Genomic DNA, 25263 nt, shown 5'->3' with positions numbered 1-25263 from the left:
GACAGCACTGGGACTTGGGCAGTGCTGGGATCCAGGGCCGCTTCTGGGGCTTGAGGCAGGGTAGGAGTGGGGCACCGGTGATGGTGCCGGCGCTGCGTTACCTGGGCAGCGTCTACGGACGTGCCCGCGGGGCTTTCTCCGGAGGCTTCCTCGCTGCTGGCGCGCCCGCGCCAGGGAACCTCTGGCTGTTGTGCCAAGGTGGCCGCAGAGCCAGCACCAGGTGAGTAGCCGCTGGCCCGCCCCCGCCGCTTGCGCTGCTTCTCTCAGAAGTGCCTGGTGCTGGACCTCTGCCCTTGCTCTGTTTCCCTGTCCTAGGCGCGAGAGAAGGTCGAGATCTTGTGCAGCCCGGGCTCCAACCTCTGATCCCAGGAGCTACCTGCTGGAATCGTTCGTAGTGTCTGTGAGGAAAAGAGTAAGAAAGGCAGTGTTGAGTAGAGGTCAAGAATACTTGAGGCTTTGAATACAAATCCACCACCTCCTAGTCCACTCTGGGAGGGTTACTTAAGCTCCTTAAAGGCTCAGCTGTGAATAGGATCCTAGTCTATTGCGTAGGTGGTCGTTTGCGGGATTAAAGGACCTAGCACACTGTAAACAATCAAATAGGCTGTTTATTCGCTGGCCTCCATGGTTTTACTTGGAAGGTCTGAAACCGGTCTTAAATCAGTTCTTGGCACACACATGCTGCATAGAGTTGCCCCTGTGAGAAGCAGCTCAGTTAGTTGCTAGGCAAACCCTGCAGAATTCAGCATCCTGTGATTCGAAGTTTGGAGACTTTCTCTGCTATCTGTAGAGGGAATGGTTTATGCGAAGGTTTCAAAGCTGGAAAGTTTTTGGTTGTTGAGAGAACTAGAATGTGAGCAAGATCAGTGTGACTGGAGCTTAGAGGAACAGAGACCGTGTGGAGAGGGGCTGCACCACAGCAGGGTTTTTGTGTTAACTATGTATGAAACCTTGTTCTAAGACCGCTAGGAGTCTTTTAGAGGATTTCTAAGAAGTGATTAAATGTTGATGTTTCAAAAGTTGACTCTGGCTGCTATGTATTAGTAGATTGGAGAGGGGTTAGAGTGGAATAGGATTTAGTGATTCATCGTGTGGGTATGTAGACAGTTCTTTTAGGAACTTTTTCTTAAGAGAAGAAAAGTAAGGTGAGTGAAGTTTCATTTATACTTTTTATTTTGAGGTAATTAAAGATCCATAGGAAGTTTAAAAAGAGCAGAGAGTACTCATGTAGCCTTTTTCACCCAATTTACCCCAATAATAACATCTTACATAACTGTAATACAGTATCAAAACTAGGAAATTGACGTTGGTACAATCCATAGACCTTGTTCAGATTTCATCATTTAAATGCACTCATTTGTGTATTTGTGTGTGTTTCTATGCAGTTTAATCACATGTGTTAATTTGGGTAACTGCCACCACAATTAAGAAACAAATGTTCCATCAGTACAGAGATTTTGTTACCCACCCCTTTGTGTTCACACCTCATCTCTCCACCTTTTCTCACCATTGGCAACCACAAATTTTTAGCTCTATGGTTTGGTAATTTTGAGAATGTTATGTAAGTGGAATTACACAATACGTAACCTTTTGAGATTGGCTTTTTTCACACAGCGTAATATCCTTGCAATCAATCCAAGGTGTTGCCTGTGTTGATAGTGGGTTCCATTTAATTGTTGAGTAGCACTCTGTGGTGTTAGATGTATTACACTTTGCTTAACCAGTTGAATGGTATCTGGGCTATTTCCAGTTTTGACTATTATGAATAAAGCTGCTATGAACACATGTACAGATTTTTGTAGGCACATTAAGTTTTCATTTCTCTGCGATAAATTCCAAAGAGTGCAATTGCTAAGACGTGTAGTACGCACAGGTATAGTTTCTGAGGAAACTGCCATGCTCTTTTTCCAGAATGGCTGTACTGTTTTACATTCCTACCAGCAATGTGTGGTTGGTCTAGTTCCTCTCATCCTCATCAATGTTTAGTTATCACTTAAAAAAAAAAAAAAGCCATTCTGAAAGGGGTCTGGTGATACCTTATTGTAGTTTTAGTTTGCATTTCCCTAATGACTGAAGGTACTGAGCGTATTTTCATGTTCTTTATTGCCATCATATCTATTCTTTATGATGAAATGTTTGCTTATATCTTTTGCCTGTTCTCTAAATGACTTGTTTGTTTTTTATGTATATGAGAAATGAGTCCTTTGTCAGCTATATAGTTCACAAATAAGTGTTTTCTCACAATTTATTTGTTGTCCTCTTACCCTCTTAACAGGGTCATTTGCAGAGCAATTTATCAATTTTTTTCTTTTATGGATCATGCTTTTGGTGTGAACACTTCATCTAGCCCTAGATACCAAAGATTTTCTCCTGTTTTCTTCTCAAATTTTTAGTGTGAATGTTTGATGATAATGAAAAACTGATAATTTTTTTTTAGTTAGAATAACAACATTGGAGTTCCCATTATGGTTCAGCAGGTTAAGAACCTGACATAGCGTCCTTGAGGATACGGGGTTTGATCCTTGACCTCGCTCAGTGGGTTAAGGATCCTGTGTTGCCGCAAGATGCAACATAGGTCGCAAATGCAGCTCATATCCACTGTTGCTGTGGCTGTGGCGTAGGCCTGCAGCTGCAGCTCTGATTCCACCCTTGGCCGGGGAACTTCCATCTGATGCAGGTGTAGCTGTAAAAAGAAAGAAAGAAAAAAAAAAAGTAACAGCATTGTGTGTGCCTTTTAAAGAGCCCTTTTGGAAATAATGTATTGAAATATTTACAGATGATGTTTAGGACTTACACTGAAATAACATAATGCAGGAGAGGGTGAAATACATTGGAAGTTCCCATCGTGGCTCAGTGGAAATGAATCTGACTAGCATCCATAAGGATGCATGTTCAGTCCCTGGTCTTGTTCGGGGGTTAAGGATTGCCGTGAGCTATGGTGTAGGTCGAAGACGTGGCTTGGATCCCGTGTTGCTGTGGCTGTGGTGTAGGCCAGCAGTTGTAGCTCCGATTGGACCCCTAGCCTGGGAACCTCCATATGCCATGAGTGTGGCCCTAAAAAGAAAAAAAAAAAAGATGCAGATTGGCCATGTTCCTGTGAACTAGATTTGTTGACCATGAGATTGGTGCTAATGGTAATCTTTTAAGAGTTAGACAGACCACACATACCCTTTTTAATTTTTTAAATGGTTGTGTAGTTAGGGTTATTATGGCTAAAACTGTCATCCTGAGCCCATTTCTGGACCACTTGTTTCCTTAAGGCTTGGTATTCTTATTGTTTCCTCCTCAACAGAAAAAAATATTATAAGTTTTTGCGCACTAAGGTGTTAATGAATTAATGTTAAATTATCCTCAAGAATACTGCACTTGAATTTTAAAATAGGTGGTAGAGAAGAGTATGACACTTAACACAGAGTGATCACTTATCACTCTGCCTAGGCAGAGTGTTTATTATAGAGACCTAGAGCAGCTTGGGCAACTAGCCACTCTGTCTGCTGGTGTGGCTGATTATCTATGCATGTAACTTATTAAGGTTTCTTCATTTAGGCCAATAAATATTTGATTTTAATGATTACAAATTAATAGTTTAATTGTCCACTGAGATGAAAATAAAGTCTCTTGTAAACATGCATTACTTTAAAGGTGCATTCTCTTAAAGGTGCATTCTCTTAAAGCTCATTTGATGTAGTCATTATCGGTGGCGGAATTGTGGGGCTTGCCTCTGCCAGAGCCCTCATCCTGCGACATCCAGCACTTTCCATTGGTGTTCTGGAAAAGGAGAAGGATTTAGGTATGTATGTTTTCAGTGTTGCTCAACCTCAGCATCTGCTCCTCTTCTCAGTTCTGCATCTTTCATGCCAAATGTCAGTGGTAGTGTCTCAGCCTTCTTCAGAAAACAGAGCCTAAGACTGGGACTTGGGTGTAGGTGATTTATTAGCAAAGTTTTCCGAGGAAGTAGGAGTGAGGGAGTGGGGAAAATAAACCAGGAAGGAGGAAAGATCACTTGAGAGTGCCTTTTCCAGGTTGCAGTTGGCAGCTTGATTCCCCTGAGACCTTCGAGGAGCTACCTAATCTTTCCCAGGATTGGGCTCATTTATCCATTAGCTTCTGTCCTTATTGGCTGAAAGATGTCCCTAGGGATGTTGAGTCCTTCTGCTTGCAAACATTAGTAAAGCTTCTGAGGCAGAAGGCAGACAGCTTACAGTCGGCTCTTGAAGTGCTTTGCTAGTAGTGAGGAGTTTGTGCACCAGAGCTGTAGCTGAATGTGATATAAACAGCATGGTTGGTTGCCAGAGGAAGCTACCAGTCCTCTGACTATAAGAACAAACTCAGGCAGATTTTTAAATAGTGGTTTCTAATAGCCTCAACTGCAAGTTTAAGTTCCCCTACTTATTAGGTTTTTATGTGAATCATGTACTTTCTGTTAACCTTTTTCTCTTGTTCTATAGCTATTCATCAGACTGGACATAACAGTGGTGTCATACATAGTGGAATTTATTATAAACCTGAATCTCTGAAAGCTAAATTATGTGTGCAAGGTGCAGCCCTCATCTATGAGTACTGTAACCAAAAGGGGATTTCCTACAAGCAATGTGGCAAGGTATGGCATTTTACTAGGGCCTTGAATTATTTATAGAGTTTTCTTAGTAATGTTTAATGTTGATTAAAAAAATACCCAGCTTTTCTTTCTTTGTATCCATATATAAGGTCTGTAAAAACTAGACTTTTCCTATAAATGGAATCATACAATATATTGTCTTGTGATTGGCTTCTTTCACTTAGCATAATGTTTTCAAGGTTTATTTATCTTGCAGCATGAATCAGTACTTCATTGCTTTTATTCCATTGTATCAGCATAACACATTTTGTTTATCCATTTATCAGTTGATGGACATTTGAGTTGTTTCCACTTTTTGGCTGTTGTGAATAATGCTGCTATGGACATTGATGTGAAAGTTTTTGTGTAGACCTACGTTTTCATTTCTCTTAGGTATATTCTTAGGAGTTGAATTGCTTGGTTATATGGTAATTACATGTTTAACATTTTGAGCAAGTGCCAAACTGTTTCCCAAAGTGTTGTACTATTTTACATCCGTATCAGTAATTAATGAGGATTCCATTATTATCACATCCTTATGAACACTAGTTATTGTCCATTTTTGTCAGTTTTATTTTAGCCATCTTTGTGGGTGTGAAGTGCTATATCATTGTGGTTTTTTAATTTTGTTTTATCTTTTTAGGCCCTCACCTGCGGCATATGGAGGTTCCCAGGCTAGGGGTCAAATCATAGCTGTAACCGCTGGCTTATGCCACCACCACAACAATGCTAGATCCAAGCCACATCTGCAACCTACACCACAGCTTGTGGCAACACTGGATCTTCAACCCACTAAGCAAGGCCAGGAATCGAACCTGCATCCTCATGGATACTAGTCAGATTCATTTACATTGAGCCACAATGGGAACTCCTCATTGTGGTTTTTATGTAGTTAAACCTAGTAATTAATAATGCTGAACATCTTTTCTTTCTTTTTTTTTTTTTTTGTCTTTCCTAGGGCCGCACCTGTAGCATGTGGAGGTTCCCAGGCTAGGGGTCTAATCAGAGCTGTAACCACCAGCCTATGCCAGAACCACAGCAACATGAGATCCGAGCCACATCTGCGACCTACCACAGCTCACAGCAGCACAGGATCCTTAACCTACTGACTGAGGCCAGGGATCGAACCTGCAACCTCATGGTTCCTAGTCGGATTTGTTAACCACTGAGCCACGTTGGGAACTCCTGAACATCTTTTCATATACATATTGGGCAATCATTTACCTTCTTTGGAGAAATGTCTATTCAGATCTTTTGCCCATTTTAAAATTGAGTTATTTGTCTTTTTATTGTTGAGTTGTATTGGTCTTTATATATTCTGGATATAGTCCTTTATCATTTATATGATTTTTTTTTATGATTTTTGATTTTTACTAAAATAATACTAAAATATTAAAATGTGTTGTTTTAAAATAAAATAATAGTAATGATGATATTTTGCATATTACTAAATATTTTCTCCTAATCTACAGATTTTCTTTTTTACTTTCTTTTTCTTTTTTTCTTTTCAGGGTCGCATGTGCGCCCATATGGAAGTTCTCAGGCTAGGGGTCGAATCAGAGCTGCAGCTGCCAGCCTATACCACAGCCACGGGAACATGGGATCTGAGCAGCATCTGCAGCCTACACCACAGCTTGTGGCAGCGCTGGATCCTTTAACACACTGAGTGAGGCCAAGGATTGAACCTGCATCCTCATTGATGCTAGTTGGGTTCTTAACTTGTTGAGCCACAGAGGAATTTCTCTTTTTTTACTTTCCTGATGGTATCCTTTGAAGCACAGAAGCTTTTAATTTTTTTTAGCCATACCCATGGCAATATGGACATTCCTGGGCCAGGGATCAAACCTGCGCCATAGCAGTGACCCAAGCCACTGCTGTAACAATGCTGGATCTTCAACCTGCTGTGCCACAAGACAACTCCCAGAAACTTTTTTCCCCCTTTTTGGCTGCACCCGAGGCATATGGAAGTTCCTGAGCCAGAAATGGAACCCAAGCTACATCTGTGACCTACCAGAGCTTCAGCAACACCAGATCCTTGACACACTGCTGGGCTGGGGATTGAACTGTCAACACCACAGAGACAAGCTGGATCATTAACCCACAGTGCTACAGTGGGAACACCAGAAGCTTTTAATTTTGATGAAGTTAAGTGTATCTTTTTTTTTTCCCTTTTTTTTGTATGTATACTTGTAGTGTCATATTGAAGAAATCACTGCCTAACCTTAGATCACGAAAATTTGTTCCTACATTTCTTCTAATGTCAAAGCCTTAGCTCTGACATTTAGATCTATGATCCTTTTTTTTTTTTTTTTTTTTTGCCCAAAGTAGTTGGTTTAATTCTAAGTGGTGCAGGAGTCCCTGTCGTGGCTCAGCAGTCAACGAACCCCACTAGTACCCATGAGAACGTGGGTTTAGTCCCTGGCCTTGTTCAGTGAGTTAAGGATCCAGCATTGCTATGAGCTGTGGTGTGGGTCACAGACGAGGTTCGGATCCTGCGTTGCTGTGGCTGTGGTGTAGGCTGGGGGCCTCAGCTCCCATTTGACCCCTAGCCTGGGAACCTGTGTATGCCTCAGGTTTGGGCCTAAAAAAAAGGCAAAAAAAATAAATAAATAAAAATTAAATTAAAAAATAAAAATAATTCTAAGTGATGCAGAACTGGAGCTAGAATAAAAACTGCAGAACAGATTTTAGCCGGATTCTGGGCTGGGTTTACTCTGAGCTCACAGATTAAGGTAGAAATGGCTGAATGAGGAGAACTAAAGAGAAGATGAGCCACTGTATGATTTCTTTCTTTTTTTTTTTTTTTTTTTTTTTAACTTTAACAGAAGTTTCTTCTTCTTCTTCTTCTTCTTTTTTTTTTTTTTTTCTTTTTAGGGCTGCATCTGTGGCATATGGAATTTCCCGGGCTAGGGGTTGAATCAGAGCTGCAGCTGAAGGCCTATGCCATAGCTATAGCAACACCAGATCCAAGCTGCATCTGCAACCTAGACTGCAGCTTGTGGCAACGCCGGATCCTTAATCCACTGATCGAGGCCAGAGATCAAACCAGAATCCTTACAGACACTGTGTCGGGTCCTTAACCCTCTGAGCCATAAGGGGAACTCCCAGAAATTTATTCTTAAATATATATCAAGCTCCAAGACAGCACTTCCTTCTAGCTATAGGTGGCAACAGATGTTATGGCAGGGAATCCAGATGTTTAAACAGGAATGGAATTAAGGATCACCATTACCTCCAGCACAAGTAACAGCTTACTTTTTGCCAGATTTCTTAATTCTAGCTGTCACTAGGAGGGTCTTCTCTGCAGTCTTCGCTTTTAGCTCCTAAAGTTACCTCTGCTCTTCTTTTAGTTTCTGCTTGAATACCTTATCTTCCTCATGCATCTCCTTGGCCTGCTTCTTTGGCTGCTTTGGGCACCTCTTACTACCTTCCCAGCTGGCCCAGTGCCCCTTCCCCAGACCCTGCCACTGAAAGTAGAGCTCCCCACTTTACCCCCTATACATATCCCTCCAGCCTAGGACCACTTTTTAATTAATTTTGGTGTATGGTGTGAGGAAGGGGCCCAGCTTCATTCTTTTGCATGTGGATGTCCAATTGTCTCAGCACTATTTGTTGAAAAGACTCTGCTTTCTACATTGTTTTGGCACCTTTATCAAAAATCAGTTGAGCATAAATGTAAGATTTGTTTAGGATTCTCAATTCTTTCCCATTCATGCGTGCCTGCTCTTACGCCAGTACCACACTATCTTGTTTTTTTGTAGCTCTTTATTATTTTTGGAATCAGGAAGTATGAGTCCTCCAGATTTGTTCCTTTTCCAGATTGTTTTGGCTATTCCTGGCACCTTCATTTCCATGTGAATTTTAGGGTAGTTTTTCAGTTTCTCCAAAGAGGCAGTTGCAATTTTTAATAGAGATTATATTGAATCTATAGATCAATTTAGGCAGTATTGCCATCTTAACAGTATTAAATTTTGCAAACTGTTAACTTGGAATATCTTCCCATTTATTTAGATCTTCTTTGGTTTCTTTCAACAGTGTTTTATATTTTTCTTTGTACAGGTCTTACCCTTCTTTCATTAGTTTTATTCCTTGATGTTTTATTCTTTTTGATGCTTTTGTGAGGGGGAGTTGTTTTCTTAATTTCAGTTTGGTTTATTAATTGCTAATGTATAGAATATGGTTGATTTTTGTATATTGATTTTTTTTATCTTTCTACTTTGCTGAACTTTTTAATTAGTCTAATAGGTTATTTTGTATGTGTGGATTCCTTAGGATTTTCTGTATGCAGGATCATGTCATCTGCAAATGAGGTAGTTTTACTTCTCTTCAATTGGATTTTTTTTTTTTTCCTTCTTAAGCTGCACCCATAGCATATGGAAGTTCCCAGGCTAGGGGTCAAATCCGAGCCACAGCTGTGACTTGGGCCACAGCTGTGGTGGTGCTGGATCCTAAACTTACTGGGCCAGGCTGAGGATCGAACTGGCAATGCCATAGAGACAAGCCGGATCATTAACCCACTCCTCCACAGCTGGAACTCTTGATTAATTTTTTTCTGGCCTAATTTCTCTGGGTAGAATCTCTGATACAGTGTTGAAGTAGTGAAAGTGACTATCCTTGTATTGTTACCGATTTTAGGGAGAAAGCATTTAGTTTTTCACTAAGGTATGATGATGGCTCTGTGTTTTTTGTAGATGCCCCTTATATGACTGAGGAAGTTCTTTTTACCCCTAGTTTGTTGAGTGTTGTTAATCATGAAAAGGCATTGGAATTTTTCAAATGCCTTTTCTACTTCTATTGAGGCAGTCATGTGGTTTTTGTCCTTTATTCTGTTAATATGAATATATTACATTTGACTCTGGGATATTAAATAGATCTTGTATTTATGCAATAAATCCCACTTTGTTGTGGTATATAATCCTTTTTATATGTTTGCTGCATTCAATTTAACTAGTATTTTGTTCAGAATTTTTGCATCAGTATTCATAAGGGATATTGATCTGCAGTTTTATTTTCTTTTGATGTCTTTGGTTTGAGAATTAATTGGCCTCAGAGAATTTGACGGTATTCTCTTCTCGTCTGTTTTTTGGAAGAGTTTATGAAAAATTGATACTAATTCTTCTTTAAACACTTGGTAGCATTTGTGAGGCCTGAGCTGTTCTTTGTGGGAAGTTTAAAAGTTACTGATTCAATTTGTTTACTTGTTACGGGTCTATTCAGATATTCTTTTTCTTCTTGAGTCAGTTTCAAAAGTTTGTATCTTTCTAAGAAATTGCCCCTTTCACATAGATTATCTAATTTGTTGGCATATAGTTGTTCATAATATTCCCTTAAAAATCTTTTCATATCTGGAATTCCCATCATGGCTCAGTGGAAACAAATCTGACTAGTATCTATGAGAATGCAGTTTCGATGCCTGGCCTTGCTCAGTGAATTAAGGGTCTGGCATTGCCATGAGCTGTGGTGTAGGTCACAGTCATGGCTCAGATCTGGGGTTGCTGTGGCTGTGGCATAGGCCAGCGGCTACAGCTCCAATTCAACCCCTAGCCTAGGAACCTCCATATGCCAAGGGTGTGGCCCTAAAAAGACCAACAACAACAAAAAATCTTTCTGTGTCATTTTTAAGAATTAGAGTTCATTGTCACTATTAAAGATGCTATTAAGGTTTTTTTTTAATAATGTGGGAAAATGGTCCTGACATAGTAGTTAAGTGAAAAAAGCAAGATATAAAACTGTATTTATAGTTTTTATAGTTGAGTTATGAGTTCTTTTTTTTTACCCCCATCCTTTAAGCCAAGGGAATGAGCCAACATCCACTGAACACTTCTGAGAAATATACCAGGCTCTATGCCTGCACATAGTATGCTTTGAGTTCTGTAGAGCCTACTTCTTTCTTGAGCCTTGAACGGTACTTCATATTTCCTTTTCAGATCATTGCTTTTAACCCATCTCAGCTCAACTCCAGATATTAACTGACAGATTGCTGCTTCCAGGCCATAGTGGTGTCAGTGTGACTTACAACCTGATTTCGCAGTTTTCCTGGTTCAGTCATTTATTTGAGCCTTTGAGTGTCTGCCCTTTCCCAACTTCTTTTTATTTTTTTCAAGTTTGAAGCACTTTTATTTTTTAAAACTGAGGTATTATTAGCATATGACAGTATATTAGTTTCAGATGTACAACATAAATGATTTGATATTTATTGCAAAATTACCAACACAATAAGTCTAGTTAACACATGTCACCAAAGTAAAAAAAATTTTTTCTTGTAAAGAGGACTTTTGAGATCTACTTTCTTAAAAACTTTCAAATATGCCATGCAGTACTATTAACTATAGTCACCATGCTGTGACTTATTTGTTTTATATTTGGAAGTCTATACGAGTTTGGAAAGAGTTCTTTATATATTCTGCATACTAAACCCTTATCAGCAGTATGATTTGCAGATATTTTCTCCCATTCAGTGGGTTGTGTTTTCACTTTCTTGATAGTGTCCTAAGCTTCCACATCTTTTTAAGGTAAATTATTTGTTGATTTAAATAACCTTTACACCTTAATTAAAAGTATTACTTCATGGAATTTGGTTGACTCCTTGCTATGAAATAGTGATTTTTGAATTCTAATATACTTACGAATATCATCTGTTCTTTCCTTGGCTGATAGCTGTTGAGTAAGAAGGAAACTACCATAAACAGATTCTTTGCCCTGAAATAAACAGAAAAAATGTCTTGAGTAAAGTTGATGAATTTTCTGTTTTTTTCCTTTGCAGCAATTAGTAAATACTTTGTAATGTACTTTGTTCCAAAAGATAAAATAGTTTTCTGTTAGTGATATCCCATTATTCTGAATACTGCCTGTCTTTCTGATGTACTGGGTCTTTTTAAATATGAAGACTCAGCAACCTGTGCTTTTTTCCCCCTCTGGAATGGAGGGAGTGATAGTGATACTTATGGCCAAGATGCAGGTGGGGACTGTGATAGCAGGTATGAAAATTGAGCCTATAGCTTGCCTGTTTTAAAGCAGCCTTAAGACAAGGAAGGAGGAAGAAGTGAAGTCTTGAAGAAAGGGAGAAATAGATACATGAAGAAAAAACCCCAGTTTTAAAAAAATTAACCCAATTTTGGAGTTCCAGTCATGGCTCAGTGGAAATAAATCTAACTAGTATCCATGAGGACACGAGTTCGATCCCTTGTCTTGCTCAGTGGGTTAAGGATCCAACATTGCCATGAGCTGTGGTGTAGGTCTCAGATGTAGCTCTGATCCTACATTGCTGTGGCTGTGGTATGGGCCTGCAGCTACAAGCTCCGGTTCGACCCCTAGCCAGGGAATATCCATATGCAGTAGGTGCATAAGAAAAAAAGAAAAAACCCCACAAACACCAATTTTTATCATGCAATAATTTATGATTTTCCATTGACTTTATCTTTCATAGCTAATGATGTGTTTATTCATATTCTTTATGTTTTTTTCTTTTTAAGCTTATAGTAGCTGTTGAACAAGAAGAAATTCCCAGACTTCAGGCGTTATATGAGAGAGGCCTGCAGAATGGTGTTCAGGGCCTGAGGCTGATCCAGCAGGAGGATATAAAAAAGAAGGAACCATATTGTAGGGTAAGCAATTCACTAACCTCACACACAAACTCAGAGGGACATTTTCAGTTAAGGCTCAGTCCTTTGACATGGAGGCTGAGGGTCCTTTACAGGAAGCAGGAATCATAGAAACAGGTAATCCAGTTCACAGTAGCATTAAGGTGACAGGCCTAAGACACACTGTCATAAACTCTGGATACCTAATTTCTTCTTTCCCTATGAGAAAGTACCAGATCCGAAGAGTCAAGAGGTGGTCTGAGACTATATGGCATATTTGGAAAGCACTGAGTGATCACATGTGGTTGGATCGTTGTGTGTTTAGCGAGAGATAATAGATGAGACTGGAAAGGTGGAATTACGCCCACATAAAGGGCCGGATATTCATGATAATAACTTTTGAAGTTTATCCACTAGGCATGGTGAGCCACTGGAATTGTTCGAGGAGGGTGGCTACACTATGTGATCGATCTGTTTCAGGAATGTGTGAAGGGTGAGTTACAGACTGTCTGGCTTAAAACATGTGGTGGGGAAAATCAGATCTTTGTTTTTTTATTTGTGATAGAGACATGAGTAATAACATAATAGTTACTCTGCATATCAACTTTGCTTGATAGTCTTTTAGAGGCTATCCATCCAGCCCCTGTGAGTTGATGTATCTCCTTTTTCCCCATTCCCCAGTGTTTAGTTATATAATACAGTAGCTTTACTCTGGGTACCTGTCTTAGCAAGTGTGACCTTGAACTCACTGTTAGGCAATGCTTATCAAAAACTTGCTTCAGGGAAACACTATTTAAGGGAGAGAGCCTGGATTATATATAGATTATTCATTCCTGTACATCTCTCCAGAACATCAAATTGTGGTATACCTACCTTCCAGGGTTTTTCTCTCCCCATCCTATTCCTTGACCCCAAATTACTCTCCTTGAGTTGTGTTTTGGTTTTATGGCACCAGCCTATGGAGAGATTCATGGTGTTACTCACTAAGGCCTCTACTATAAGGATGTGATTTAAGACATAGGCTCACTATCAAACAACATCTCTTTGAGAATGCTCAGGAGAAATTTCTCTCAGATCTCAGTTCTAAGAATAATTTTGTTCTTCTTGACACAACTGGCTTGTTTTTAATCTGTGGACACTATGAATTATTTAACTGATTGCATCATCCTATTTGCCTTGTCTCTAAGCAGAGACACATTTGTGCCCTACTCTTGCCAAATATCTAGTGCCTTAAGTATACATTTTTATTTTTCTGTATACCTTCCCTCTTCATTTCACCTTATCTTTCCACCCTTGTTTTCTGTCTGATTTTTTTTGAACTTTTTATTGAATGATAACATACATCCAAAATCGTAAATGGAAAGCTTGATGAATTTTCATTGTGATCAGCACCCAGATGAAGAAACAGAACATTATCAGCTTCCCAGTATTCCCTTTATGCTCCCTCTTAGTTACTACCTTTCCTTTAAGGATAACCACTGTCCTGACTTTTATAACATAGATTTTTGAATGTTATGTAGGTAGAATCATATAATATGCACTCATTTGTGTCCAGACTTCTTTTTTTCAGTATTGTTTATAAAATTCATCCATAGTATTGCATATAGTTGTAATTCATTTGTTGTCATTGATGTGTAATTGCCCATTGTATAAATATAGCTTGTTTTTCATACCTTTGTTGGGCATTTTGAGTGGTTTTCAGTTTGGCACTATTCTGAAGAGTGCTACTAGGAACATTGTAGTAATATATTTTGGTGAATACACGTACACACTTCCATTGGGTATATACCTCGGAGGGAAGTTATGTTAGGTCATAATTCATATGTATGTTTACCTTTGGCAAGTGCTGCCAAAGAGTTTTCCATAGCATTTTTTCTGAAATTATACTCTCATCAGCAGTGTATGAGAGTTCATTTGCTCCTTAGCCTTACCAACACTTGATACTCTTTGTTGTTTTCATTTTAGCCATTCTTGTGGGTATATAGTATAATACAGTTTTAATTTACATTTCCCTGTTGACTCATAAAATTGTACACATTTTCATATGTTTATTGGCCATTTAGATATTTTCTTTTGTGAAAGAGCTAAGTCCTTTGCCCATTTTTCTCTTGGGTTGGCTGTCTTTTTTAATAATTATTAATTCTTATTAATTTGGTAAGCTCATTATGTAATCTGAATATGTGTCTTTTGTTGTCTATGTATATTTATATGTGGTAGATATCTTCTAAAACTCTGTGGTTTGTGGGTTTTTTTTTTTTATCTTTTTAGGGCCACTCCTGCTGCATATGGAGGTTCCCAGGCTAGGGGTCAAATCGGAGCTGTAGCCGCTGGCCTACGCCAGAGCCACAGCAAGGTGGGATCCAAGCCATGTCTGGGACCTGCACCACAGCACATGGCAACACCAGATCCTCAACCACTGAGCGAGGCCAGGGATTGAACCTGCGTCCTCAAGTATGCTACACAGGTTTGTTTCCGCTGAGCCACAACAGGAACTCCTGTGGTTTGTGTTTTCATTCCTTTTTTTTTTTTTTTTTTTTTTTTTTTTTCTTTTTGCCTTTTCTAGGGCCGTTGCCTCGGCATTTGGAGGTTCCCAGGCTAGGGGTTGAATTGGAGCTGTTGCTGCCAGCCTATGCTAGAGCCACAACAATGCGAGATCTGAGCCATGTCTGCAACCTACACCACAGCTCACGGCAATGCTGGATCCTTAACCCACTGAGCAAGGCCAGGGATCAAACCTTCAATCTCATGGTTCCTAGTCGGATTCATTAACCACTGCGCCACAACGGGAACTCCTGTGTTTTCATTCTTAACAGTGTCTTTAGGTAAATAGATGTTCTTAGTCTTAATATAAATAATCATTTTATCAATTTATGCATATATTTCTCTTTTATGCTTAGTGGTTTTTGTACTGTGAGAAATCTTTGCCTATTTCAGCATCAGGAAGATAGCCTCCTATGCTTTTTTTCTAAAAGCTATATTATTTTACCTTTGCATCTAAATCTACTATCCATTTGGAATTGATTATTGTATGAGGTTAGGGGTCATGGTACATTTTTCCCCCCTCATATATAAATATTTAAAGACTATTATTTCCACACTGCACTGCAGTGTTACCTTTGTGATATCAGGTGACTATGAGTGATCTCCATGTCTGCAGTGTGTTCTCTTCTGTTGTCTCTTGTACCACTACCATAATGTCTTAGTTGCTATAGCTTTTCAATAGGGCTAGATATCTAGTACAGTAAGTCCTTCAATTTTGTTCTTCTTCAATGTTGTCTTGGCTCTGAGATCTATTCTTAGATCTTTTCATTGCCGTATACATTTTATAATAAATTTGCTGAAGTCTACAAGATAACCTGTTGTGACTATGTAGGTATTTGTATGAACATGACCTACTGACTATGTAGGTCAATGTAATTGGAAACATTTGGCATCTTTACAATATTGAATCTTTCAAACCATGAACATGGCATACTACTCCATTTATCTGAATCTTTATTGAAAAAATGTGTTATAATTTTTAGTGTAGAGATCTTACATGTCTTAGATTTATTTCTAGGTATTTGATTTTTTAATACTCTCAAATATTATTGTCATTTAAAGTTAACTTTTTCCTTTTATGTTACAGATATATGGAAATAAAATTGGTTTTTGACCATATATCCATCTTGATTGTTATATTCACTTATCGATTCTAATAGTTTGTCTATAAATTCATTTGTATTTTCTATGTACAATCATTTTGTCTCCAAATAGTAACTTATTTCTTCCCTTCTAATCCATATATCTATTTGGCTCAATGTTTAATGCTAGTATATATTGTTTTATATGTGTTTCTTTTTTGTTTGTTTGTTTTTACAAGCCGCCTCACATCCTTTCACAAAAAGACAACATAGAGATTTTCTCCCTTAAGTTATCTTTAGTAGTACAGTTAAAGTTGGATTAAAATATTTGTTTTCTAACTTAGTATACAGTTCCCAAGAGACTGATGGTACTTAGGAATCCAGATAGTGTTGAATGAGTTCTTCCTGCAGAAAAAAATCATGGCATCTTCCAGCAAACCTCACCTTTGCTTCCCCTGGGACTCAGAATAAGCAAAGTGTTTTGCTTGTGGGAATAGATCTTCTACTCCCTTTTCCTCTCCCCATATATTTCTTATCTCTCTGAAATGGTGAATGAATGATTTTTTTAAAAAGAAGACGCATTCATTGACTATCTGATTTTGGTTATTCCTTTCAAGCTTTGGGCAAATGCTACATGGTCTTAAGACTGGCAAACTATGGCCTGTGGACCAAATCCAGCCCACCACCTGTTTTTAATGACCAATAAGCTAGTTTAAATGGTTGAAAAAAATTAAAAGAATAATAATATTTTGTGACACATGAAAATTATATAAAACTCAAATTTCAGTGTCTACAAATAAGGTTTTATTGGAATACAGCCATACTTATTCATTTCTGTATTGTCTGGCTGCTTTTATGTCAAATAGCTGACTTGAATAGTTGCAAAGATTCTAAGCCTTAAATGGAAAAAATATTGACTATCTGACCTTTTACAGAAAAGATTGCCTGCACCCGATCTCAACAGTAGGAACCACTGAAGGATGTGGGCAAGAAAATAACATGCAAAATATGCTGATTTAGGAAAGCTTATCAAATTCTGGTACATAGGATGGAATTGAACATGGGAGAGAGGGCAGCCTTAAGGTAGGAGGCCAAAGTCTGTTATATTTCATTTTATTTTATTTATTTTTGGGGGGGCTACACCTGCGGCATATGGAGGTTCCCAGTCTAGGGGTCAAATCAGACCTACAGCTGCCATCCTATGCCACAGGCACAGCAACGAGGGATTGGCTTAATCTGCGACCTATGCTACAGCTCACGGCAGCACAGGATCCTTAACCCACTGAGCGAGGCCAGGTTTTGAACCTGCAACTTCATGGTTCCTAGTTGGGTTTGTTTCCTCTGTGCCACAATAGGAACTCCTATACTTTATTTTTGGAAGGCAGCTTTGTTCACCACTATACCACCAAGTATAGAATACTTGATTTCTTTCTGATACTTTAGTATGTCGTAGGTCAGTAATTTCTAGACTTCAGGGAATTTTGACATACTATTCTTTGTTCCATTTCACTATATTGTCTTTTTTTCCTCATAAAGTAGAATCTGATATAAGGTGAGCCAGCAGAATGTGGTGGTTGAGAAAACAGACATAAATTAAAAATTTTTTTTTTTGCTTTTTTATTTTTAGGGGTGTTCCCTCAGCATATGGAAGTTCCCAGGCTAGGGGTCAAATGAAAGCTACAGCTGCTGGCCTACACCACAGCCACAGCAACACTGGATCTGAGCCATGTCTGTGACCTACACCACAACTCACAACAATGCCAAATCCCCAACCCACTGAGCGAGGCCAGGGATTGAACCTGTATCTTCATGGATACTAGTTGTATTCATTTCCACTGAGCCACAATGGGAATTCCCATAAATTTAAATCTTTTATTTGCCTATTTAACAGCTGCTGACTTGGAGTGGATTAAAATTTTTCTAAACCTCAGACTCCTCGTTTGTAAAATGAAGTTGTTCTGAGAATTAAATACAGTAGTATGTATAAGGAATCCAGCATATGCTACTCCTCAAGAATTGGTAGATATTATTTTGTGCTTATTTAAGCAGAAATTCTAGTGAATTCAAATTAGTTTCATTTGAGATACTTGGGAACTTTTCTGTTAATATAACTCAGTTTGTTTTTTTTTTTTTCCTCCTGGTTTATATTTTCCCTCTTTGCTCATGCTTTGCTTGTAATTCATTATGTTACTCTGTTTATTTCCTTTAAGCTGTATCAATTCCTTGGTTGAGTAAAATAGGCTATTTAAAAATTTTATAGATGTATCCTAGGATATCTTAAAACCAGAGCTGTGAATGACTCATAAGAGCTTGTCTTAGTCAGTTGGGGCTAATACAACCAAATACTGTAGACCAGGTAGCTTTTAAATGTCAGAAGTTTATTTCTCACAGTTCTAGAGGCTGGGCATCTGAGATCAAGATTCGGAAAGATTTTATGTCCGGTGAAGACCTACTTCCTGGTTCACAGACAACCATCTTCTAGCTGTGTGCTCACATGGCATTTGGGCTGAGGGAGCTCTCTGGAGTCTCTTCTGTGAAGGCACTAATCCCATTCATGAGGGATCCATCCTCGTGTCCTGATTGTTTCTCAGAAACCCCACCTCCAAATACCATCACATTGGGGATTAGGTTTCAAATACGGATTTTTGTGGCCACACAGACATTCAGTCTATAGCAGAACTGATTGTTTATACTGATGCCATACTTAAAGGGAACAAATAATACTATTCAAGTAAAGAGATTAGGAGGCTGTGCATATATGGGGGCAGGAAATACATGGGAAATCTGTGTATCTTCTGGACAATTTTTCTGTGAATCCAAAACTGCTCTAAAAAAAAATCAAGTCTACTTAAAAAAAAAAAAAGAAGAATTTAAACTCACTTCCCGTCCCTTATCTATGAAGTGCTTTCAAAAACTATTGAGTGCTTCCTAACTATAAAACAGCTGGACATGTTGCTGTTTTATAGCTTTATGTGACTTTGATGGGATTTGGTTATAAAGCTAAGATGTCAGAATCTAATTGATCTCTATCAAGTATTACCTTGCCATTTGAGAATAAAAGAATTTATAACCTCCTCCAAAAGGTGTATTTCTATTTTTATGTGCTAATGAGAAGCTTTTCTTCTTTGAACTTTAAGATTGGTTCAAAATGAAAGCAGGACATGTGAGCCTCTGACCCCACTGTAGATTTGGTCATGATGTAAAAACAGTATTGATTGTGGAGTTTGGAAAAGAGGATTATTGGTTTCATGGTGGTACTGAAATCTGGGGGATTTGAAAGATTCCAGCTAATCAGTTGGAACAATAATCATTTTCTTTTGTGTATCCTTGTGAGGGGTTTTAAAGACAGAAAAAAGTAGAAATAGGAATCTATGGTTCTTTATAACATGCCTTACTGTTAAAAACAACAACAACAACAGGAGTTCCATGGTAGTACAGTGGGTTAAGGATCTGGCATTGTCACTGCTGTGGTTCTGGTTAGTGATATGGCTCAGGTTTGATCCCTGGCCTGGGAACTGCCACATGCCACGGGTGCAGCCAAAAATGAAAAAAGTAAACAAGAGAACAACTTTCCATGCACCAGAAAGGTTAAGGATGAGGCTGGATACTGTTCTGTGCACCTGACCATGAGACCCTCACACCTATTAGAATGAGGTAGATGAAGTGTGTGTATATAGATAACCAGATTATGTATCTACATATATTTTTGTGTCTTATAAGTGAAGAAACTGGTTAAAGTAATTTCCCAAGGTCACACAACTCCTGAAGAGTCGCTTCCTCCCAGATCTGACAGAGAACTGATACTGTTTTTTCTGTTCAGTTTGACCAACATTTTCTTCTTTACTCTGTGCCAAATGCTGCAGTTATGAGGATGAGAAAGACATGACCATCATCCTGAAGGAAGTTATAGTGTGGCAGAAGATATAATTTTTTTTTTTTGTCTTTTTGTCTTTTTAGGGCCGCACCAGTGGCATATGGAGGTTCCCAGGCTAGGAGTCTAATCGGAGCTACAGACACAGCAACACGGGATCCGAGCTGCGTCTTCGACCTACACCACAGCTCACAGCAATGCCAGATCCTTAACCCACTGAGCAAGGCCAGGGATCCAACCCGCAACCTGATGGTTCCTAGTCAGATTCGTTTCCACAGCACTACGATGGGAACTCCAAGATAGAATTTTAATACAGTGATAATAATGCTGATAGAACTGATACCATCTTGTACCTATGTAAAGGAGAGCTTTTAGCTTAGTCCAAGAATCTAGGAAACTCTTCTCAGGGGTGACCCCTCCCCTTGAAAGACAAATAAATCATGTAACTTTCCTGTTTTTGTCTGAGACCTCTGCAGTAGTGATCTTCTTTACAGAATATCACATTATGATTATCAATATCTAGATTATTTAGGGGTGGCAATATATAGTGGAAAATATGCTCTCGTTATTTCATAAAGGTTCCTTGAGTAAATTCCTCCCTTTTCCCCCAACTTGACCACCACTACCAGGAATGGGTGGCCAAACTTCCATGGTTCAGGACCACTTCTGTTTCTTTCGGGCCCTCCAGAAAGAAACAGTTTATCAGGGGAACTCTAAAAGGGCTTCTTGGATCAGATCTCTTTAAGAAGAAAATTAAGAGCCCCTAGGGGAGTATCTTGGAAAATTAAAAAAAAAATTATTTTAGTTAATTTACAATGTTCTGTCAATTTCTGCTGTACAGCAAAGTGACTCAGTTATATATAATATATATATGCACATTCTTTTTCTCAAGAGATTGGATATAGTTCCTTGTGCTATACAGTAGGACCTTACTGTTTATCCATTCTAAATGTAATGGTTTGTATCTACTAACCCCAAACTCCCAGTCCATCCCACTCCCTCTCCTCCCATGTTGGAAAAATTTTAACTGTGTCTATAAACTTTGACCTTTAACGATAGCTCTTGAGAGCATTCTCTGTGGTTAAATCCTGACTGCTTCCTCTAACTTTAGCTATGCCTTTTCTTTAACAGCGTTGGTCAGCCCCACATTCCTCTGTTCCTCTATCCTGACTGACTTGTAACCCCTGACTTTCCGTGTCCTGTTTGCCTGGTTCTTTTCCAGTTACCTGATCTGCCATGACCTCAGGTTTCAAACTCTGACCTGCTAACCTGGGCTGTACATGCCCAGCCTGCAGGCTGACATGCCACCAGCTTGTCCCCCAGCCCTGCCCTGGACCTGAGGATTGGATTGAGACTGCTCAACAGCAGTGACTCTCTTCACCTTCCCCCCATGTACACATACCACTAAATTGTGAGGAAGGTCACAGCCAAGACTAGAAAGGGAAGGAGAAGGGAGACCTGTTAGGGAAGGTCTAGAGTGGGGGAAATCTAGTATGTTTTAAGACAGCCCCCAAAGGTTCAGTCAGTAAATATTTGAATGCCTTCTGTGTGTCAGGCATGTGCTGGGTTATAGGAGTATAAGATGAATAAGGAGGATACTTGGGATTTTAAAAACTATTGATAGGAAGCATTTCTACAGCATGTTTTTACCCCTCTGTTATCATACTTGTCACGCAGTTTTATGGTATGTAAGAAAGTTTTTTGTTGGGAGTTCCCCACCGTGGCTCAGTGGAAACGAATATGACTAGCATCCATGGGGACTCAGGTTCGATTCCTGGCCTCACTCAGTGGGTTAAGGATCCAGCATTGCCATGGGCTGTGATGCAGGTTGCAGATGTGGCTCGGATCCTGTATTGCTGTGGCTGTAGTATAGGCCAGTGGCTACAGCTCCAATTCTACCCCTAGGCTGGGAACCTCTATATGCCACAGATGTGGCCCTTAAAAGACAATAAAATAAATAAATAAAATATTTTTAAAAAAGAAAGTTTTTTTATGACTAAACTCTTAGTATTATCCTAAGTTATCTTCCAAAGTTATTGTACCCTAAATACTATGTCTAGGTTGAAGTTGAATTATATCTAGTGATCTGTGAATATGGGGATTTCAGACACTCTTAGGTTCTAATATAGAATCTTATATGTATCTACTGTATTGAAACAGAAGGAATGATTTCCTCCTCTTGGCAAATGCTCTCATATTCTAGAAGCAAGGCTGTCAGGAAAATGAGGAAGTTTGCCAAATACTGCATTCAATTTGTGAAAAGAGACTGTGGGGAGTTTTGTGAGCCTTCACCCTTAGTGGCATCTGGCCATTTGGAAGCACTGATCAGGGATGAGTGGCAAAGTCAGAGTCAAAAGCTTTAAAGGCCAAACATGTAAATGTACTGGGGTGAGGGTGGAGTAGTAAACTCAGAATGAGAATTTATGTATTTATTTATTTATTTTTGGCTCACCCGTGGCATATGGAGATCTGGGCCAGGGATCAAATCCAAGCTGGAGTTGAACCTGTGCCACAGCTGTGGCAGTGCTGGATCCTTAACCCACTGCACCAGGCAGGGGATCAAACCTACATCCCTGCCGCTGCAGAGACACCATCGATCCCCATGTGCCACAGTGGGAACTCTAGAATGAGATATTTAAAATAATATTATCAGAGTTCCTGTTGTGGTTCAGCAGGTTATGAACCTGATTAAAATCCATGAGGATGCAGGTTCTATCCCTGGCCTTCCTAGGTGGGTTAATGACCTAGTGTTGCCATGAGCTTTGGGGTAGGTTGCAGACCAACTGGGATCCTGCATTGCTGTTGCTGTGGCCAGCAGCTGAAGCTCTGATTCAACCCCTAGCCTGGGAACTTCCATATACTGCAGGTGCAGCCCTAAAAAGCAAAAATAAATAAATAAAAATAAAATAAAATAATAGTATCAACATACCATGAGTACATAAATACATCATTGTATTTAAATACTTCAAAATACATCACATTGTACTTAATCTCTGCATTCTTTATTATGGTATATTTCAGTAAAAAAAATTTAAGTAGAAAGAAATGGAAAAGATAATATTACAAGATGTCATTTTAAAACTTCAACAGCAGTGCTAGGCTGGCCACACAGAAGAATGGCAGCATTTACCAGTCGCACTCGATTTCTGGGCATTAGTTATCCTGGGAACCAGACTACCCATTAGGGGAAATTGAATGGGAGAACCAATATACCCTTACATACAATAAGGCAACAGAAAATGGTGCCATTACCAAGGATTCACAAAAATATAGTCAATACCTAGTGTGTGAAATTCTGCTTGTATCTTTTTCTTCAGAATTAGAAAAAGCTAATGCACATTCAGTGTTATTCTAAAAAATTAAATAGGTATGGTTGTAAGTCATTTATCTATAGAGTTTAAATGTGTTTTGAGGAGTTCCCGTCGTGGCGCAGTGGTTAACGAATCCGACTAGGAACCATGAGGTTGCGGGTTCTGTCCCTGCCCTTGCTCAGTGGGTTAAGGATCCGGCTTGCCATGAGCTGTGGTGTAGGTTGCAGACGCGGCTTGGATCCTGCGTTGCTGTGGCTGTGGTGTAGGCCGGGGGCTACAGCTCTGATTGGACCCCTAGCCTGGGAACCTCCATATGCCATGGGAGCGGCCCAAAGAAATAGCAAAAAGATAAAAAAATAAAAATAAATAAATGTGTTTTGAGTGGCAAAACACACACCCACCCCAACATAGCAATAAAAGACCTAGACTGTTAATTTCTCATATTACCTGAAGAGAAAGTCTGATTAAACACATCAAATTTCCATTCAGTATTTGTAGCCTTAAAGATAGGAGTCTGCAGCAAATCGAATCAACACTTTGCAAACATTGTGAACAAGTCTGAGTTCTCATTGAGTGTGCATGACACATATATACTACTGGGAAAATCTCAGTGCAGTTTATTTAAAATATAATTGGTGAAACAGAATTTGACTCAGAATCAAATATGAATCAGAATCACATTTGGTGAGGAATAAATAAAACTGAAAAACTCATTGTATGTGGCACAAATAAACCTATCTATAAAACACCAACACACTCACAGACATAGAGAATAGACTTATGGTTGCCAAGGGGGAGGGAGAGGGAGTGGGATGGACTGGGAGTTTGGTGTTAGTAGATGCAAGCTATTACATTTAGAATGGATAAACAATGAGGTCCTACTGTATAGCACTGGGAATTATATCCAGTCTCCTGGGATAGATCATGATGGAAAATCATATTTAAAAAATATATATATATATATGTATGAGTCACTTTGCTGTAAAGCAGAAATTGGCACATTGCAAATCGATTATACTTTAATAAAAGTATTTTTAAAAACACCTCATTGTAGCAGCTGGAAGAGCCTAGCAAAATTAACTCCTCTAAGGAGGAAAATTGTTTTCTAACTGTAGAGGGTTTCTTATTTAGCTAGTATTATTTCTTTTATCTGTTAGACAAATTGTATCTTTATGCAATATCAAATTTAGGCACTGAATGGAGCAAGCTTTCATTTTTCTTTAAGACTATCATGTTTGCCAGAAAAGGCTAATGTGTGTTATCCATCAATATAAATAGTAAACAGATTCAGCCAAAAATCAAATTTATTGAACAATCTATCCTCAGTGATTTTAATTGTATTGTCTTGACTTTTCCACAACCCTGTCCTAGGGTCTAATGGCTATTGATTGTCCATATACTGGCATTGTGGACTATCGGCAGGTGGCTTTGTCATTTGCCCAGGATTTCCAAGAAGCAGGTGGCTCTGTTTTGACCAGTTTTGAAGTAGAAGATATTGAAATGGCTAAAGAAAGCCCTTCAAGACATAAAGATGGTAAGCTTTCCTTGTTTTTCTTTTGAATATTTGAATTGACTTCTTTTTTTCTTTTTTTTCTTTTTTTCTTTTTTTTGGTCTTTTTAGGGCCAGACCAATGGCATATGGAAGTTCCCAGGCTAGGGGTCAAATTGGAGCTGCAGCTGCTGGCCTACACTACAGCCATAGCATGGCAACACCATATCCTTAACCCACTGAGCAAGGCCAGGATCAAACCAGAATCCTCATGCATACTGCTCGGGTTTGTTAACCACTGAGCCACAGCAGGAACTCCAAGTCGACTTCTGAAAAAACGGGACTGTTTTTTGGCTAGGGTAGTGCTGATAAGAGGGCCACCAGGAGCTAGACTAGAGAAGGGTGCAAAGTGGGAGGCAGGTGCAGAAGGGCTGAAGGTGAGACTGAACATAGGAGAACTGGGACTGCTAGTGAGTCTTGTGCTGATAGAATCAGGTCCTGGTGGGACACTTCTGACTGGTGCTACAACCCCAAGGCTGTTCATGGCAAAGTAGCCTCCAAACACTTCCCTATCCAGTGGGTTAGAGTCAGAATCCCTTGGGGATGCTCATTAAAAAATACCTGTTATGCAGCAGGTTATGGCATTGTCTCTGCGGCAGCGCAGGTTCAGTCCCTGGCCTGGGAACGTCCATATGCCACAGGTACAGCAAAAAAAAAAAAAAAATGCAGATTTTAGCATCACCCATCTTACTGAATCAAACTGTGTGGCTATAGGACATGACTCAGCCATTC

The 25263-nt window shown here is 39.2% G+C and overlaps 1 protein-coding gene across 11 annotated transcripts in view; it reads left to right on the top strand.

The window, feature by feature from the left end:
* The first annotated feature begins 39 nt into the window (after positions 1-39).
* L2HGDH (L-2-hydroxyglutarate dehydrogenase) overlaps positions 40-25263 on the top strand; it is a 71405-nt gene continuing 46181 nt past the window's right edge. For 6 of the 11 annotated variants that reach the window (XR_014818365.1, XR_014818366.1, XM_084980960.1 and 3 more), the window contains exons 1-5: positions 40-220; positions 3675-3790; positions 4449-4600; positions 12070-12201; positions 24354-24516. Coding sequence is in view for 9 of the 11 variants with exons in the window: in XM_084980960.1 (XP_084837086.1) it covers positions 81-220; positions 3675-3790; positions 4449-4600; positions 12070-12201; positions 24354-24516 (703 nt within the window). In the remaining 2 variants the exon portion in view is untranslated. Of the gene's footprint in view, positions 221-315; positions 1146-3658; positions 3791-4448; positions 4601-12069; positions 12202-16735; positions 16884-16932; positions 20517-23871; positions 24517-25263 lie in introns of those variants that run through there. The other 5 variants (XM_084980965.1, XM_084980981.1, XM_084980972.1 and 2 more) reach the window with 5 other exon arrangements.

The sequence above is a fragment of the Sus scrofa genome, chromosome 1 (genome assembly GCF_054392235.1).
Source record: "Sus scrofa isolate SSC_HxYL_T2T_F1_AM1 chromosome 1, Sscrofa_HxYL_maternal_Yorkshire_Landrace_v2.0, whole genome shotgun sequence".
Taxonomy (NCBI): domain Eukaryota; kingdom Metazoa; phylum Chordata; class Mammalia; order Artiodactyla; family Suidae; genus Sus; species Sus scrofa.
Note: the sequence above shows the minus strand (reverse complement) of the source record. Positions and strands in the feature narration are given on the sequence as shown.